Below are 15,800 nucleotides of genomic sequence, written 5' to 3'. Positions count from 1 at the left end.
AATCACTAAAGTGTTGCAGTGAAGAATAGCAAAGACTAGAATCATAGGAGAACTGTCCCAGTGAGCTTTATTTGGGAGATGTAAGGCTGACCACTTCATTTCCATAGCTTCTTGATGGACATGTTCTTCTCACTATCTTTCTGCATTACCTGAAGGAAGAAACCATAGGCTGTTAGGTCCAACCTGGTTCTATCCCTCTTGTAACAGTTACAGCCCAGAAAAGGGACAAACCAAATCAGTGTATTAAGGCTTCCTTAACTTCCTTACCTTGGCTACTGCCATCTCAAAGTCTTCCTGGGTGACATGGACACGCCTTTCTCGAAGGGCATACATTCCAGCTTCTGTGCACACACCCTGTACACAGAAAGTAAGATTAAAAAAAGATACCATGACATCCTCTTAACAAGACTCAGATCCCAGCTCCTAAAAAAACATCCCCTTCATATGCTTCATATTCTAGGTTACCTTCACTTCAGCCCCTGACGCCCCAGGCATGAGCTCTGCAATTTTCCTTAGGTTGATCCCTCGAGTCAGGTTCATTTTCCGAGAATGAATCTTCAAGATATCCAATCGTGCCTGTAGTGGTAGAGAGGAGAGGGAAGCCATGAGCACCATACTCCCCTCCTCTTAAGCAGCTATATTTTCTCCTGCATACTCTCTACCACCAACCTCCTCATTAGGGGGTGGGAACTCAATCTTCCTGTCAATTCTACCAGGGCGAAGTAGAGCAGAGTCCAGGATGTCAATTCTGTTGGTGGCCATGATGACCTGTGGGAAGGAAGAGGACTTATTAGCTGTCTTTATTCTCTTCTGTAGGCAAGGTTCTGCCCATTCCAACCAGAATCCTTCCCACCTTGATGTTTTTAGTGGCTTCAAAGCCATCCAGTTGGTTGAGCAGTTCTAGCATAGTTCGCTGTACTTCACTGTCCCCCCCAGAGCCACCTTCTAGCCGTGAGGAGCCAATGGAGTCGATTTCATCCATGAAGATGATGGAGGGGGCATGTTCTCGGGCCATAACAAATAGCTCCCGTACCATTCTTGCCCCTGAAAAACATAAACATGGTAAGAGCTAAGTACCAAAGTGAGGGAAGGATTCTGGCTGGCCCCTCACCTCATCTAAACTTATGACTTTTATCTTCCCCTACCAAGCTTACCTTCACCAATGAATTTCTGTACCAGTTCTGAGCCTGAGACACGAATAAAGGTGCAGTCAGTGTGATGAGCCACAGCCCGAGCCAAGAGAGTTTTGCCAGTTCCTGGAGGTCCATACAGCAACACACCCTAGTGTAGGGTAGGGGAGATGAAACTCAGTCCTCTCATAATAAAGTTCACCCCTATATCCCAATTAATGTCTTTCAGGCATAACTGCCCCTAACCTCTTTATGACTTAATATTGGGATCTGGTGCAGGGCATGGATCAGAAACCCCAATCTGGCTCCCACAATAAATCCTGCCCCTCACCTTGGGCTGTGCAATGCCTAGTGCCTCAAAAAGCTCAGGATGCTTAACAGGCAGTTCAATCACTTCTTTGATCTCTTTAATCTGCTTGTCTAGGCCACCAATCATCTCATAGGTTGAATCAGGCACTTTTTCCACCATCATCAAAGATACCAACGGATCTACTTTGTTGGGCAGAATTTTGTGCAGGGTATAGCTGTCATTTCGAAGGGCCACACGGCAATTGGGTGTCACCTGGTTGTGGTAAATATAGAAAATGATATCACTATAGTACAGCACACAGGCCCCAGCACCTCACCCTCTTTATTTCTGGAATTGTTACACTTACATCATTGATGTCAATGTTCTTGTCTACATCCACCACAAACTTCCCCTCAGGATGTACCTAGAAAAAAGAGCTTATTAGTTTTCCAAGTGGTACCAGCCTCCATCCCAGATATCAAGTTATACAATCAAAGAAAAATCAAGGAATGTTAAAAGAATATATATCAACCAGTAAGATTTGACATTGTCCCCTCCCAAAAGTCCATCTAAAGGGTAAAAGAATATAGCAAATAGACCTGTTTCAGTCCGAGGTCAAACTCTGTACCTTGACTAAAACTTTCTTTTTATCCATAGCTCGGACCACTTCCCCCACATAGGACCCTTGCTCCTGCAACAGCTGCAGCTCCTCCCGTAGCAAGCGCACTGTATGGGAAGAAAATATGAAGAGTTTGGGGTTTTTTTTTTTTGTCTTGCTAATGCTTTGCTAAATAGCTCAACAAATTACCTGATTGCCATTCCAGCCCAGCAATTCAATTAATTCAAGCACTGTTGTGCAGCATAAGTTTCATTGACCTTAAAAAGTTTCCAATATATTTGGAAATGGAAATAATGCTACTCATAATGGTTTTGGTCAATTGTTTGGTTGTGTTCAATTGCTGGTGACCCCAATTGGGTTTTTCTTGGCAAAGACATTGGAACTATTGGCCATTTCCTTTGCCAGGTCATTTTACAGTTGAGAAAACTGAGGCAAATAGGGTTAAGTGACGTACCCAGGGTCCCACAGCTAGTAAGTGTCTGAGGCCATATTTGAGCTCAGGATGATGAATGTTTCTGACTCCAGGCTTGGCACTCTATCCTCTCTACTACATAGCTGCTCAATCATATGCTATCATGTGCTAGTTTGTGTTAATATTTGAAGTGTAGCAAGGGTACCACCCAAAAAGTCAAAATAGAACCCAGAATCTATGAATCCCAGTCACTATGCCAGGCTCCCACCTTTTGCATTTAGCTCATTTCTTTGTGCTTGCAGACGACGGAGATTTTGGCTCTTGTCATTCACAATCAACTGTAGTGGGCAGAAAACAAGTATAATCTATAGGCAAGAAGCTAAACGTTCCTAACCAAATTTCCTAAATATGATTATGAGGAAGAAGGCCCACTATACCTGGTTTCTGATTCTAGCAAACTGATCACACCCACCCTGTTCTATCCCTCAAGAGTTCTGCCATGACTGAATGGTCCAAAGAAGCCAATTCTTCCCTAGATACTATAGGCCCCAACAAAGAAGGCTTAAGAATGGGGGGGAAGGGAGAACCTTTTTTTTTTTTTTTAAACCAGGTCAGTTATTGACTAAACCAAGGAAGTCTCTAATACAGACCATCTACCAGCCATATACTTCATTTTCCCTATAAAAGCGTCAAAGCCCCCACTGAAATTTAAGAATATATCCTTTACATCTTCATTCCACTCAATTTCTATTCTTAGATCTCTAAAAATCAGAATACTGGGTTTTCCACCTTCCTTAAGTTCAGGTCCCAATACCTTTTATGTTGAAGGACCCAACCTTCCTTATCTCTTTTTTTTTTTTAACCCAATCCTCTCCCTAGATGGCAAGACCAATTTTCCATGCCTTCCTTCTGAGCCCAGCAATGACACGCTTCTTCTTTCAGAGGATCCCTCCCTAAGGGGGAAGGTCCTTGGAAATTGAATTTTCTTCCTCCTCCCCCAAATTTGACCCCTATGGCCATAATGCTCGGTATCTCCCTCCCCGAGTGACGTTGAATAATGATTACTCCTGGAACGACGTAAGCCTTCAATCCCTCCTCATACATCGACCCAATCTCTTTCGGGTGCCAGGCCTCACCTGCAACTCCTCGATTTTGGACAGGTAATACTGCCTCAGCCCACTCCCGGCCTTGCCCTCCTCCAACTCCATCTGCTGAAGAAATGTCATCAAATAACATTGGGGGGGGGGGGGGGGGGGTGTTGCCTACGGCACAGAGACCTGTGAGGCAGGCACTCGCTCCCTGCCCGCCGGGAGTTTACTATCAATCCGGGTGGGAAAACAATACACACACGCGCGAACGCCAATCACGCAGGGTGATGGGGACGAGGGCGGCCCCGCTCCGTGCGATCATGGCTCGGGGTCGCATCCGCAGACCCGTCCCCGGGCCTGACCCAGCGGCGCGGCGCTGACAAAGCACGTCGGCCTGTGAGACGGCACCGGCCTAGCTTGAGTTCGGTCCCTGCCTCCATCGGACCCAAACCTGGGTTCGGTTTGTCCTCCGCCCAAATATGAATTCCAAATCCCATCCGTCTCCACAACTCCCTGCCCTGGCCCCGCCGCAACCTTCTTACCTGCTCCAGTCCGTCCAGCGCCATCTTTCCTCCTCAGATCCGGATGCCGGCATCCAAGAGAGTTCTGGACGCAAGTGCAAAAGGAAGGGAGAGGCCTCGGCCCGCAGGATAAAGCTTCCGGGTCAAGGAACGCGACGCTCTACACGCAAAAATGAGTAGAGGCCGTGTTGGGAAGGTCGGAAATCCACGTCTGGCTATTTCAGAAAGCGAATGGATGAAATGGCTTGAAAATGCTCCTACCAAACAGTCCCTTGATAATCGGCTTCTATTGCTCCATCACCCACTCTCTGGGTCTTAGCTTTATTTTTATGGGAACCCTGTGCGGCGATCTTGAAGACGTCACTTCCTGTCTCGGACTTCCACAGCAGTAAGGGGATTGGATCAGATGATCTTTAAAGTCCCGCCCTACTGTAAAGTCCAACCATCCTATCAAAAACAACAACAAACCAAAACAGCTACAAAAATCTTTATCTACAAATTCAAGATGGCTGAAGGGGCGGAGTCATACACGTAAGAGTCCAGGCGACGGAAGAAGGAGGAAGTGCGTACCTGCACGTGCCCCTAGAAGTTTGGGTGAAGGGTTTTGTGGACTTCAGAAAGTGGTTCCTCAGTAGATGAGTCGGTGAGCACCAGGAAAGAATACCCCGGAACTTCTCCCCAGCCAGACTGAGGGGAAACCTCCATCCAGCGCGATGGGGAAGAAGGGCAAAGTCGGGAAGAGCCGGCGGGACAAGTTCTACCACCTGGCCAAGGAGACTGGTGAGTTTGGAAGAATCCGCGGGCCTTCTGGGCTTCCGTCGAACCAGCCTCAGTCCCCACTCACTCTGTCCTTTTCCTCCCCTAGGCTTTCGTTCCCGCTCCGCCTTCAAGCTGATCCAGCTGAACCGCCGCTTCCAGTTCTTGCAAAAAGCCCGGGCCTTGCTGGACCTGTGCGCGGCGCCCGGGGGATGGTTGGTGACCGCGGCCGCTTCCCTGGGCATCTCATCCCTGCCTGCGGGAAGCCTTCCCTTCCATACCCTTTGCGGTTAGGCTAGGCGTTTCCCAGGGGTTCGGATGTTCTCCTGGCATTTGGTTCTCTTCGTTTATCCCCAGCCCCATCCCCCCAGCACCCTGGGATGACATTAGGGATTTAACCTGACAGGTTTCGAACTGCCTTATTTCCCCTTTACCACCACCCCACCCTCCAGACAACCCAACCAGCAAACAAACGATGTTTTTCCATAGAAGTGACAGAAACGAGTTTCTTCATATACAGGGGAAGGAGAAAAGAAACTTTCCAGTGTTATTTAATTGTGTTCTCTAACTCTCCAGGCTGCAGGTGGCTTCCAAGTTCATGCCAGTGTCCAGTCTTATTGTGGGTGAGTGTTAAGGTGTCGCTCCTGGCTGCCCTGGGGAGTTTGTTATTCTGACTGTATCTCCCTTGTGGTAGCTGGGGTCTCACCGTGTGTTTTCTAGGAGTGGACCTGGTTCCAATCAAGCCCATTCCCAATGTGGTTACCCTACAAGAGGATATCACAACTGAAAGATGCCGCCAAGTAAGGCCTTGCCCCTCACCCCTCCTTGTCATCACTCTTTCAGTGGCGTATCTGGGGACACTGAGCCACTATCCTCACTCCCACTCCCTGATTCCCCTTTTGGGAACCCTTGCTGTAGGAGTGAGAACTTTGGCTAAATGAAAGAAGAAGCATTTGTTAAGCACTTACTTTATGCCAAGAACCGGGGATACAAATTGAATCTGATCCCTCTAGTGGCACAAAGGAGACTCATTTCATGGTTTGGGTTCTAGGTGAGGATAATGGAGAAAGTTACACATGGCTGGAGCCAGACCTAGTTACAGTGGGTGACTGGAAGCAAGGGGGGGGGGGGAGGCATTTGCATTTGTGAGGGTATTCAGGGCATGAAATGGTTTCTGGTAGGAGCATAGGGAAATAGGGGTTGGGATGGAAGAGGTGATAAGCAAATAGTGGCTAGAGCCAGGACTATGTGTTAAGTGTAAATGATTGGATTTGTCATCATATATTTTTTCAGGTGTGAGAAATGCAGATACATTAGAGGGAAAGGATTTGGGACCCTCTTTTACCTATGACATAGTGTGCAGTGCAGTTGTGCTATTTACATAAGACTAGTTATGTTATCCTCAACATTTCTTAGTCTACATTCTCATGTCCTTCATGTGTTATCAAGCCTTTGAAAAGGGAAGATCTAGAGTTTAGAAAGAAGATGTAACATTGTTTCCGTTTTCCAGGCTCTCAGGAAGGAGCTGAAGACTTGGAAGGTTGATGTTGTGCTCAATGATGGGGCCCCTAATGTAGGAGCCAGCTGGGTCCATGATGCCTACTCACAAGGTGCCTAAGGAGAATTGGGGCTGGGACTATTCACAAATACTGAGCACTGTAGTTGACAAGTCTTGATTTCCCTCAGCCCACCTGACCTTGATGGCCCTCCGTCTGGCTTGTGATTTCCTGGCACGTGGTGGCTGCTTTATCACTAAGGTTTTTCGCTCTCGTGACTACCAGCCCCTTCTCTGGATTTTCCAGCAGCTGTTTCGCCATGTCCAGGCCACTAAACCCCAGGCCTCCCGCCAGGAATCTGCAGAGATTTTTGTGGTCTGCCAGGGTGAGTTCTTTTTTACCCCTGAATATCCTACTCCAGTCCTAAGCCTTCTTTTTTTTTCCCCCTTCAAAGTCTATTCTCCTCACCTTTTCCCTTTTTTCTATACACTTCTCTTCCAGGTTTCCTGGCTCCTGATAAGATTGATAGTAAATTCTTTGACCCCAAATTTGCCTTTAAAGAGGTTGAAGTTCAGGCCAAGACTGTGAGTGAATTGGTAACCAAGAAAAAGCCCAAGGTATGTATGTGGAAGAGAAGTGGACATACCCTGAAATCCCTGAGAGGGAGAAGGAGATTCTCTGAGAATCATTGAGAATACCTCCAAGGGAGCTCCCCTGTCTGTTCTGTGTGTCTTTCCTGTCCCCTAGGCCGAGGGCTATGCTGAGGGTGACCTCACCCTCTATCACCGGGTCTCCATTACTGATTTTCTCCGAGCTGCCAACCCTGTTGACTTCCTCTCCAAAGCTAGTGAGGTGAGTGTCCAGGATTAAAGTGACATGCCAAAGAGTGGTCCTGACCCATCTAAGAAGTTTAGCCTTTTCTGATTCTTCTCCTTCCTTGCTGAGCAGATAGTACTAGACGATAAAGAAATGGAACAGCATCCAGCCACTAGTGAGGATGTGAAGGTGCACTGCCAGGACATCAAAGTGCTGGGGCGAAAGGAGCTCAGGTATTTAAGGGTGAACATATCAAACGATGAGACTGGGAAGGACTTGGGGGCAAGCCTGAGTGTGTGCAAGATGGAGTAGGGCCCAAGGAAACCCAAGGACCAGATGTTAACTAGTGCCTTTGTCCCAGAAATTGGGTTTCAGGACAGATGAAGCATTGATTTTCATTTATTTTGTGATGTTGATATCTGAACATAAGGTCTGATGTCTTCAGTGAGGCGTTTAATGATGCTAGGGTAGGGTGGTCAGTAACGGGGCTTTTGGAACAGGTCCCTGCTGAATTGGAGGACAAAGCTTCGTCGATTTGTGGCCAAGAAGCTAAAAGATCAAGCAAAAGCACTGGACATCAGGTAAGCTGAGGATTAAGATTTGAGGAAGATTGGGAGAGGGCTAATGACACCGATGTGCCTTCATTCGTATGTCTTACCTCCATTCTAGCCTTAGCTCTGGAGAGGAGGAGGAGGAAGAACAAGAGGAACAAGAAAGAAAAAAGACAGCCGTTGCTGCTGAGGATGATGAGGAAGATTTAGACAGGGCTCTTGCAGAAATGAAGGCCCAGGAGGTAGCAGAGCTGAAAAGGTGAGAGAAGGGATTGGTGACGGAGCTAGGGCCTTAGCAGTTGGGAGGGCAGAGAGCTATACCAGGGCACAAAGTAGGGAAGTATATAGATGGGGGCAGTACTATGAGACTTTTTTTTTTCTTTTTGAAGAAAATTTCACTTTTTACAAATGCATATAAAAGCCAAAAATTGCTATGAAGTAAATGCATTTACCTTGTGGCATCAAATTGAATTTGTTATTATCTTCTGGAGGCTTTGAGTTTTCATTGCAAGACACAGGTTCAGTTTTCAAACGTAGTTAACAGTTTTCCATGTAATGACTCCTATCTTTATAACATCCTAGATGTGGCTGTTTCTAGGCTCTTGACTTTTGAGTCAGCAGACGTGGGAGAGGGTCGTAGGGTTTGGAAAAAGCAGCCTTGGGGGCTTGGTTTATATGGGAAAGCCTAGGTACTCTGGGCTGTACATGTGCCTGGAGTTCACCAGAGCTGACTCCACATTCACTATCCAGGAAGAAAAAAAAGCTACTTCGGGAGCAGAGGAAACAGCGGGAGCGTGTAGAGCTGAAGATGGATCTGCCTGGAGTGTCCATTGCCGATGATGGCAAAACTGGGATGTTTTCCCTACGGACAATCCGTGGCCACCAGGTGGGTTTGAGGGGAAACATGGAAAGGGAAATTTTAGGGATGTTCAATGTACATGGAGCATCATGGACTACAGATTCCCCTAGTACCGTGTTTCCCCGATAGTAAGACCTATCCCAAAAATAAACCCTCCCCTTACTGTGTAAGATTCCTCTAAAATAAGCCCTCCCCCGAAAATAAGCCCTATTGAGATTGCTACTGTAGTGAAGGTGATCCCCTGCGCTACACGCTACATTACGGTACCCTCTGTATGCACCATCTCACCCCCACCCCCCGGGTGAAACGCACGCTGCGCTCCGAGCTGCATCCAATCAGAGCTGCAGCAGTGAGCGCATCATCCTGTTCTTTATTGAATACATTATTGAATAAAGGTACATTTTTTTGTTCACATTTACCTGTTTATTAAAATTGCTGTCAATGTTCATTAAAATAAGCCCTTCCCTGAAAATAAGCCCTCTGGTGTTTTTCTGTCCAAAAAAATTAATAAGACAGTGTTTTATTATCGGGGAAACACGGTATTGCTTAACTATGTTGACTTTGTAACCTGTGATTACAGATTGTGAAAAAGTGCAGGACTAGGAGTTAGGTCTACCGTGCATCTAATTGGCATTGTAATTTCTGTGAGGATAAACTGAAAGAATGGTACTTCTTAAGTCTGGAAAGATGAGGGATAGGAAGGGTGGGGAACACACACTTGCTCACTGAATTTGAGAACATTAGGGCCTCAGCAAAACTTGGAAAACCTCTACTAGAGTGGCCTCAAGGACCTGTCTGTCTTTGACTCTGTGCTGCTCAGCATTTTTATCAGTGACTTTAAGAAGAAAGAGACGTGCTTCTGAGATCTGCAATAACACAAAACTAGGAGAGTGGGCCATGGGCTAGATCTAATGCTACACTCCTCCCTTTTAAATCCCAGCTCCTGCACTTAGCATCATAACCTCAGTTGTAATAAGATAGATTACACAAAAGATCCGTGGAGAGAGTGCTTAGTGCATTATGCAATCACTGTGAGGCAACAGTAAGACAAGACAGCCAAAAACTTTAGGTTTCGTTGAATGCCATTTGTTGTGCCTCCAGAACAAGGGAGGTGTGATCAGTCTTCCTGGTACATGCTCATCTGTGCCAGCCACATTCAGAGTATCTTACTTTGTTTTCAGTGCAGCATCTTAGGAAGAATGTTGTGTCATAGAGTGGTGCAGCCAGGATGGCAGGAGGACTTGGAGACCAAGCCATGTGAGGAGTGGATAGATGAGAAGACCTAGGGGATATATGATATTTGTATTCAAGTATTTAAAGAGGTCTTAGGTGGAAGTATTAGACTTATTTTGCTTGGCCCCAGAGGGCAAAACTAAGAACTCTTAAGTGTAAGTTGCAGAAGAAAGATTTCCACTGTTTAAGGTAAAACTACATGTGGCAGTAAATTTTCCAAAAGGGAGATTATGGATATAAATTGAGGACACAGTACTTTGAAAATGTAAAAAGCATCATTTTGATAAGCTTTGGCTTGTTTTACATTCAACCACAGCTCCTACAGGAAGTGGCACAAGGAAATATGGGGGCTGCAGACAAATTCCTGTTGGAGGAACCAGAGAGTGATATCTATTTGTCTGATGAAGAGGATGAGGATGCTGATGATTACTCTCTGGCCAGTGACCTGGACCCTGAAGAACTAGCAGGAGCTAAGGGATATGGAGCTCCTCCATCTCGAAAACGGTGAGCCCAGATGTTTCTTTCAGCTCTAAATCTTACGATCCTATTATGTGGAGGAGGAAATATGTTCCATGGAGCTGTCTAAAATTTTAAGAATTAGTGTGGCAATCGAGCACTTCTTTGATCCATTTCTGGGCCCACAGTGTGAAGTTTGCAAAGCAGGAGCATCAAGAAGAGGAGGAAGAACAAGAAAACCCTCTTTTGGTGCCACTGGAAGAAAAGGCTGTTGTTCAGGAAGAACAAACCAATTTGTGGTTTTCCAAAGTAAGTGTAAGACCAGGTGTGGGAACTATGAAAAGGGGATCTGAAGTCTGGTTTCAGTATTAGTAAAGGTGGTATGAGGTGGAGGAGGAAGAGAACTGCTTTTTTCTACTTCCCTTCCCAAGTTCTGAAGCCCTACCTTGTTTCAGGGTGGTTTTGCTGGGATTGAAGATGATGAAGATCAGGCCCTGGAGATAAGCCAGGCTCAACTGTTGTATGAGAGCCAATGTCAAGAAAAACAGAAACACCAACAGAAGCCTGCGAGTTCAAGGAGGGAGAAACTGCCTTCCCAACCTCAGGCCCAATTCCCAAGCACAGAGGAAAAGCCATCTCTAGAGGCGAAGGCGGCCACTTCTAGAGAGGAGGAAGATGACAGCAGTTCAGATAGTGATAGCAGCAGTGAAGATGAGAGGTGAGGGCCTCTCGTGGTGATGAAGCAAAATATGGTAGAAACCGGGGGAGGACTGATTACCTGCCATCTCCCAGCCCATTTTTCATTTCCTTTGTCCTGCAGGGGAAGGGAATTTGATTACTGGGAAAAAGCTGGGTTCGTACTTTATTTCCTTTTTTTTTTTTTTTTTTTTTTGCCTTTTGGAAGGCAATTGGGGTTAAGTAACTTGCCCAAGGTTACACGGCTAGTATTTTTGTGTGGGTGTTAAGAGTCTCAGGCCGGAACCGAACTCGGGTCCTCCTGACTCCAGGGCCAGCGCTTTACTTACTGCGCCACCTAGCCGCCCCCTCTTTATTTCCTTTTTAACAGAAAATTAATTAAAAGGTCCCGAGGTAAGAAGCAAAGCCATTTGGTGGAGCCTGATGATGGGTTTGTGGTAGTGCCTATTGAGGACCCAGGTAAGAGGACCAGGGCTTTGCTTGGTGAGGTGGGTAGGGGCATTCTAGAATGCTCTGTTGGGTACTGAACTCTAAAAATCTGTTTCCTTAGTCAAACGCCAGATACTGGACCCAGAAGGTCTTGCCCTAGGTGCCATGATTGCCTCTTCCCAGAAAACACGGCGGGACCTAGTGGATGACTCCTTCAGCAGGTTTGAGGAGTAGGAATTATGGAGGATAGGGTTTAGGAGAATGGACAGCCACTTTAGAAAGCACTGGGTGAATGGGTATTCTTTGTCATCAGATATACATATAACGAGGAGGAAGGGGACCTCCCTGAGTGGTTTGTGCAGGAGGAAAAGCAGCACCGAAATCGGCCACTGCCCCTAGATAAGAAGACTGTGGAGGAATACCGGAAACGCTGGTGTGAAATAAATGCCCGGCCCATCAAAAAAGTGGCTGAGGCTAAGGCCCGAAAGAAGCGTAGAGTGAGTAATTTTCTGAGGTAGCCAAGGAGCCCAAAGGTTTTCCTCCAGAGGCAGTCATGTAATCAAGGATTTTATCAACAGATGTTAAAGAAAATGGAGCAGATTAAGCGGAAGGCAGAGGCTGTGGTGAATACAGTGGATATCTCTGAGCGGGAAAAGATGGCCCAGTTGCGAAGGTGAAATGAAACTAAAGGGCAGGGTTTGTAATAAGGTCTAGAACACAGATTTTTGGTCTTAGGATCCCTTTACACTCTTAAAAATATATTGAGGACTCCCACAGAGCTTTTAAGTGGGTTTTAGATATTGCTTTTTCCACACTAGAAATTTAAAATCTTAGTACTATGACAAAGTGTTGGCAGGAGGTTTTCAATTTGTATCTTCCCTTTGCAGCCTCTACAAGAAGGCTGGGTTTGGCAAGGAGAAACGCCAGGTTACCTATGTTGTGGCTAAAAAAGGTGTGGGCCAAAAGGTCCGACGACCAGCTGGAGTCAAAGGTCACTTTAAAGTGGTGGACGCACGGCTGAAGAAGGACCTGAGAGCACAACAGCATAAGGAACAGCGGTACAAAGGCCGGAGGAAGAAGTGAAAGGACCTAGAAGGACCATGGAGAACCAAGCTATTTCCTTTCCTTTGGGCCAGGCATGTCCTTGCCTTGTTTTTCTACAGAAAGTGAAAAAACTGCTCAAATCAAGCCCTCTGTTGTTAATGACTTTATGGTAATGGTCATTGCTTGATCTATATTTGTGCTGTTCTGTTCCTTTGTGAAAGGACATGTGGAAAATAAAAGCTCCCAAAAAAGGAAAGCAAAAACTTTTTAACTTTGATCTGTAATGGGATCTTTTCCTATACTGATTCAGTCTTCACAGTCAGGGACTCTGGGAAACCATTACAATAAGTCAGATAATGACACACACACCAGGCATCTCCCAGTAATAAAACATTTACTAGAGCAAGCAGAAAGGAATGCACATCTGAAAGAAACCTTCACAAGTGTCACAAAATCTGGTAGCTCTGGATACTTTTATAAAGATGAAAACAAATCATTTCAGCAAAAAGGTTATTATGGCAAAGGTAAAAAAAAAAAAGGTAATTACAATGAAATCAGATTTTTAAAACTGCTCAGGTTTATTTTTAATTAAGAAACATCTTAGGCCTAGGGAACAATTTTCAGAATACTTCCTAATCACAGTAGCTCTGGGTATGGCTTGTCAGGGACAGGTTCCCACCCTCTTCCATGTATCTGCAGGTTCCTGGCTGAGGAGCCAAAGTACTGCTTCCCAAATGACCTGGCACCCTGTCAAAAACCTTCTGAGGTTGTGCCTGCCTGCTGCCATCTATGGAATCTAAAACTCAGTGCAGAGAGCCTGCCCACCTCACACTAACCTTACCTGGCCACTGGAAAAGAGAAGAAAATCTGTTGGGAGTCAGAACAAAAACAAAACACAACTACAGAGCACAGACCTGTACTCCACAGTTAGCTTTCAGGACAACCTGAATTGGCTCCTTAACACCTAAAGAGGATTTGAGGAGCAGATATATGGCTGCCTAACAGTTCTTAAGTCTCAGAACATACCAGAAGCTCCATCCTAGCCACAGCTCTAGCTCTCCATGTGGCTAGAGCCCTGCTTGAAACAAGGGTTCAATACAATGAGGACCAAAGCAGCTTCAAAGGAAGCTTAAGAAAAATGATTCTAAAGAAGGGGTCTTAATTCTAGGCCCTGGCTATTGATGTCCCTTAGGAGCCGAGGATCTTTGCATCTCAGATTTATGGGCCCCAACATCCCCCAGGATACAGCCATTTATGAGAAGGAATCCTTAAAAAAAAAATACACTCCATTTCGTTTCATGCTTTTGCACACAGCCTCTAACTGTCCCACCGACTCTTCTTGCGTTTGGGTGGCTCAGGCACAGCAAAGCCATCTGCTGTCTTGTCTGTCTTCAAGTCTGTCTTGCTGTCCATCCTGTTGTCTGTCCTGCCATCTGTCTTGCTCTCACGGCCACAAGCCTCTTTCCTGCTCTCTCCATTCCGACCATCACTCCCAACCCGGCTTTCCCCATGTCGACCACCACCACTCCCATGTCTGTTCTCTCCATGCCGGTGACCATCTCCATGCCGGCCACTGCTTTCTGGATGGCGGTATCCATCACCATGGCGGCCATCTCCATGACGTGGACCATCACCATGGCGATTACCACTGTCTCCATGGCTATGGCGACTACTACCTCGGTTCTCTGGGTATCGCTCTCTATTCCCATTACCACTGCCACCACCAATTCCTTCTCGGCTGTTGCTCCCAGAAGCTGAGTTGTTGAGAGCCTGGGTTCCAGTAGGTGAGTACCCTCCTGGAACACTGCTAAGGTTCCCAGCACTAGCAAAGCCTGGGATACTCTTGGCAGCTGTGGCAATGGGGCTGTCAGAATTGGCATGGCCCTGTTGGGCTGAATTACTTGGGACGGAATTCAAACTCCCTGCACTGGTCCACCCACTTGCCCCAGCAGCAGAGCTCCCAGCCTTCTGATTGCTTAAACTGGCAGCAACAAAATGGCTCTTGTACTGCGACTATAAGAGAAAGAAAGAGTGCATGTATGAGTGAGACAAAATTCAGAGAAATGAATAAAGGGATAAACACAGTATAACAATTTTATAAGTGCAGTAGAGCTCTGTCAACCCTAATATTCTACTCTACTCTTCTTCCCATAAACTGAGTGAATGGGAAGAGATAGTGAAGTCTCATTTTAAATGGGAACCATTGAGGAAACCATTCTTAATGTGTGAAAATTCACTTTACAGGTAATATGGTCAGAACAAAATCTGTCATATATCAAAGTATATCTCTATTCATACACAACATACTCAGGATTTAGCAAACCCAGGAAATAAATTAGAATAGTCTGGAGCAAGGGCTCCTCAGCTGGGCATCCTTGACCTTTTTTTTTGTTTTTGACAACTTTATTCCAATATAGTTGATTTTCTTTATGAGGCAATATATTAAGTTTTTAAAAACGTTTTCTGAGAAACAGTTCATGGGTTTCATCAGAGTTCTAATGGGTTCTATGACACAAAAAGTTAAGAACCCCTAGCCTAGAAGCAGCTTCATGTACCTAAGTGGCCAGCTCACTTAAGGAAAGATGGATTCAAAACCACATCAGAGCAAACCAGCCTCTCAACTAAAACAGCATGGCAGCTGCTGCTTTGGAAATACCTTCTACCACTCATGCCTTTTGTTCTTATTGATATAATAGGGAGCTCTCCCTGAGTGCCAAAGCTGAATGTCAGACCTGGAAAGCTGCTTTCATTGCAGTCAGGCGGTCTCCCATGGCCCCTGTGGAGGGCTTATAGGCCTCATAGTTGCTCATCACGTTGCTGTTGTTTCCACGGTCCTAGGGAGTAAAGACACCAAGGTAAAGTAAGAACTGCTGAAAAACCTAGACTTCATCCCAATGAGGAATCAGGGTTAGGACTGCTAAGCAATGCTTTGGGAGAAGTTTACTTCTACCTTTTTTAACAGGAAAGAGGCAGCAAAAGGGCTGAAGAACACAACAGGCATCTATTTCCTAGAGCTAAAAAGGGAGCCATTTCTAAGAGGTATAACTGGAGAAATGACTACACACATAGGGAGGTTTTATGCTGGCTAAGGAACATGAGTGACAATAAGCAACAGAGTTGGTCAGTAGGAGGTAATATTTTCTAGGCTTCAGGCTAACAAAACAGTTTCCACTCATTCATTCTCTGCTACCTCCAGGTGTAGAATACAAAGGAAGGATGGAACTTGGCAGTGATTGTTCCCCACACCCCATGCCTTAAGAAAAAAATCAAAGAAGCTGATTTCACTTGAACATGTTTTTAGTAACAAGCTCCAAAACAAGTTTCTGAGCAGTCCTAACCAGCTCCCTAGGAAGCAAGATGCATATGACTTTCCCAGTTACTTCTGTGTTTGGCTCGTCATTTATG

General features: G+C 45.8%; 3 protein-coding genes across 6 annotated transcripts in view; 1 reads left to right on the top strand and 2 right to left on the bottom strand.

The window, feature by feature from the left end:
- Window positions 1-50: 50 nt before the first annotated feature.
- On the bottom strand, window positions 51-4,261 carry PSMC5 (proteasome 26S subunit, ATPase 5). 2 transcript variants are annotated; one of them, XM_069076277.1, is made up of 12 exons: window positions 4,081-4,261; window positions 3,587-3,661; window positions 2,719-2,788; window positions 2,048-2,145; window positions 1,787-1,843; window positions 1,462-1,692; window positions 1,155-1,281; window positions 854-1,044; window positions 670-768; window positions 466-576; window positions 268-354; window positions 51-149 (listed from the first exon to the last, which is right to left on the bottom strand). In XM_069076277.1, the coding sequence occupies exons 1-12, from the start codon at window positions 4,102-4,104 to the stop codon at window positions 96-98; spliced, it is 1,224 nt and encodes a 407-aa protein (XP_068932378.1). In that variant the 5' UTR covers window positions 4,105-4,261; the 3' UTR covers window positions 51-95. The 2 variants fall into 2 exon arrangements, with proteins under 2 accessions (XP_068932378.1, XP_068932379.1); XM_069076278.1 differs by having other exon boundaries at window positions 3,587-3,658.
- Window positions 4,262-4,534: 273 nt separating this feature from the next.
- FTSJ3 (FtsJ RNA 2'-O-methyltransferase 3) lies at window positions 4,535-12,658 on the top strand. 2 transcript variants are annotated; one of them, XM_069076260.1, is made up of 20 exons: window positions 4,535-4,839; window positions 4,925-5,030; window positions 5,392-5,438; window positions 5,536-5,615; window positions 6,326-6,425; window positions 6,502-6,696; window positions 6,813-6,928; window positions 7,059-7,163; window positions 7,260-7,360; window positions 7,628-7,708; window positions 7,797-7,937; window positions 8,429-8,564; window positions 10,087-10,274; window positions 10,415-10,535; window positions 10,682-10,944; window positions 11,293-11,381; window positions 11,473-11,572; window positions 11,665-11,848; window positions 11,930-12,024; window positions 12,239-12,658. In XM_069076260.1, exons 1-20 carry the CDS (start codon window positions 4,773-4,775, stop codon window positions 12,432-12,434), a joined length of 2,511 nt encoding a protein of 836 aa, XP_068932361.1. In that variant the 5' UTR covers window positions 4,535-4,772; the 3' UTR covers window positions 12,435-12,658. The 2 variants fall into 2 exon arrangements, with proteins under 2 accessions (XP_068932361.1, XP_068932362.1); XM_069076261.1 differs by lacking the exons at window positions 11,665-11,848; window positions 11,930-12,024.
- A 114-nt stretch (window positions 12,659-12,772) lies between these two features.
- The window catches only part of DDX42 (DEAD-box helicase 42), a 44,539-nt gene continuing 41,511 nt past the window's right edge, over window positions 12,773-15,800 (bottom strand). For both annotated transcript variants that reach the window (XM_069076258.1, XM_069076259.1), the window contains exons 18-19: window positions 15,128-15,229; window positions 12,773-14,408 (exon numbers count right to left, since the gene is read on the bottom strand). In XM_069076258.1, coding sequence (XP_068932359.1) covers window positions 13,713-14,408; window positions 15,128-15,229 — 798 coding nt within the window. In that variant the 3' untranslated portion in view covers window positions 12,773-13,712. The remainder of the gene's footprint in view (window positions 14,409-15,127; window positions 15,230-15,800) is intronic.

The sequence above is a fragment of the Petaurus breviceps genome, unplaced genomic scaffold, assembly GCF_028583685.1.
Source record: "Petaurus breviceps papuanus isolate PSGF00001 unplaced genomic scaffold, PetGlider_PUasm1.0 90925, whole genome shotgun sequence".
Lineage (NCBI taxonomy): Eukaryota > Metazoa > Chordata > Mammalia > Diprotodontia > Petauridae > Petaurus > Petaurus breviceps.
The sequence above is the reverse complement of the archived record's forward strand: the minus strand, read 5'-3'. Positions and strand labels throughout refer to the sequence as shown.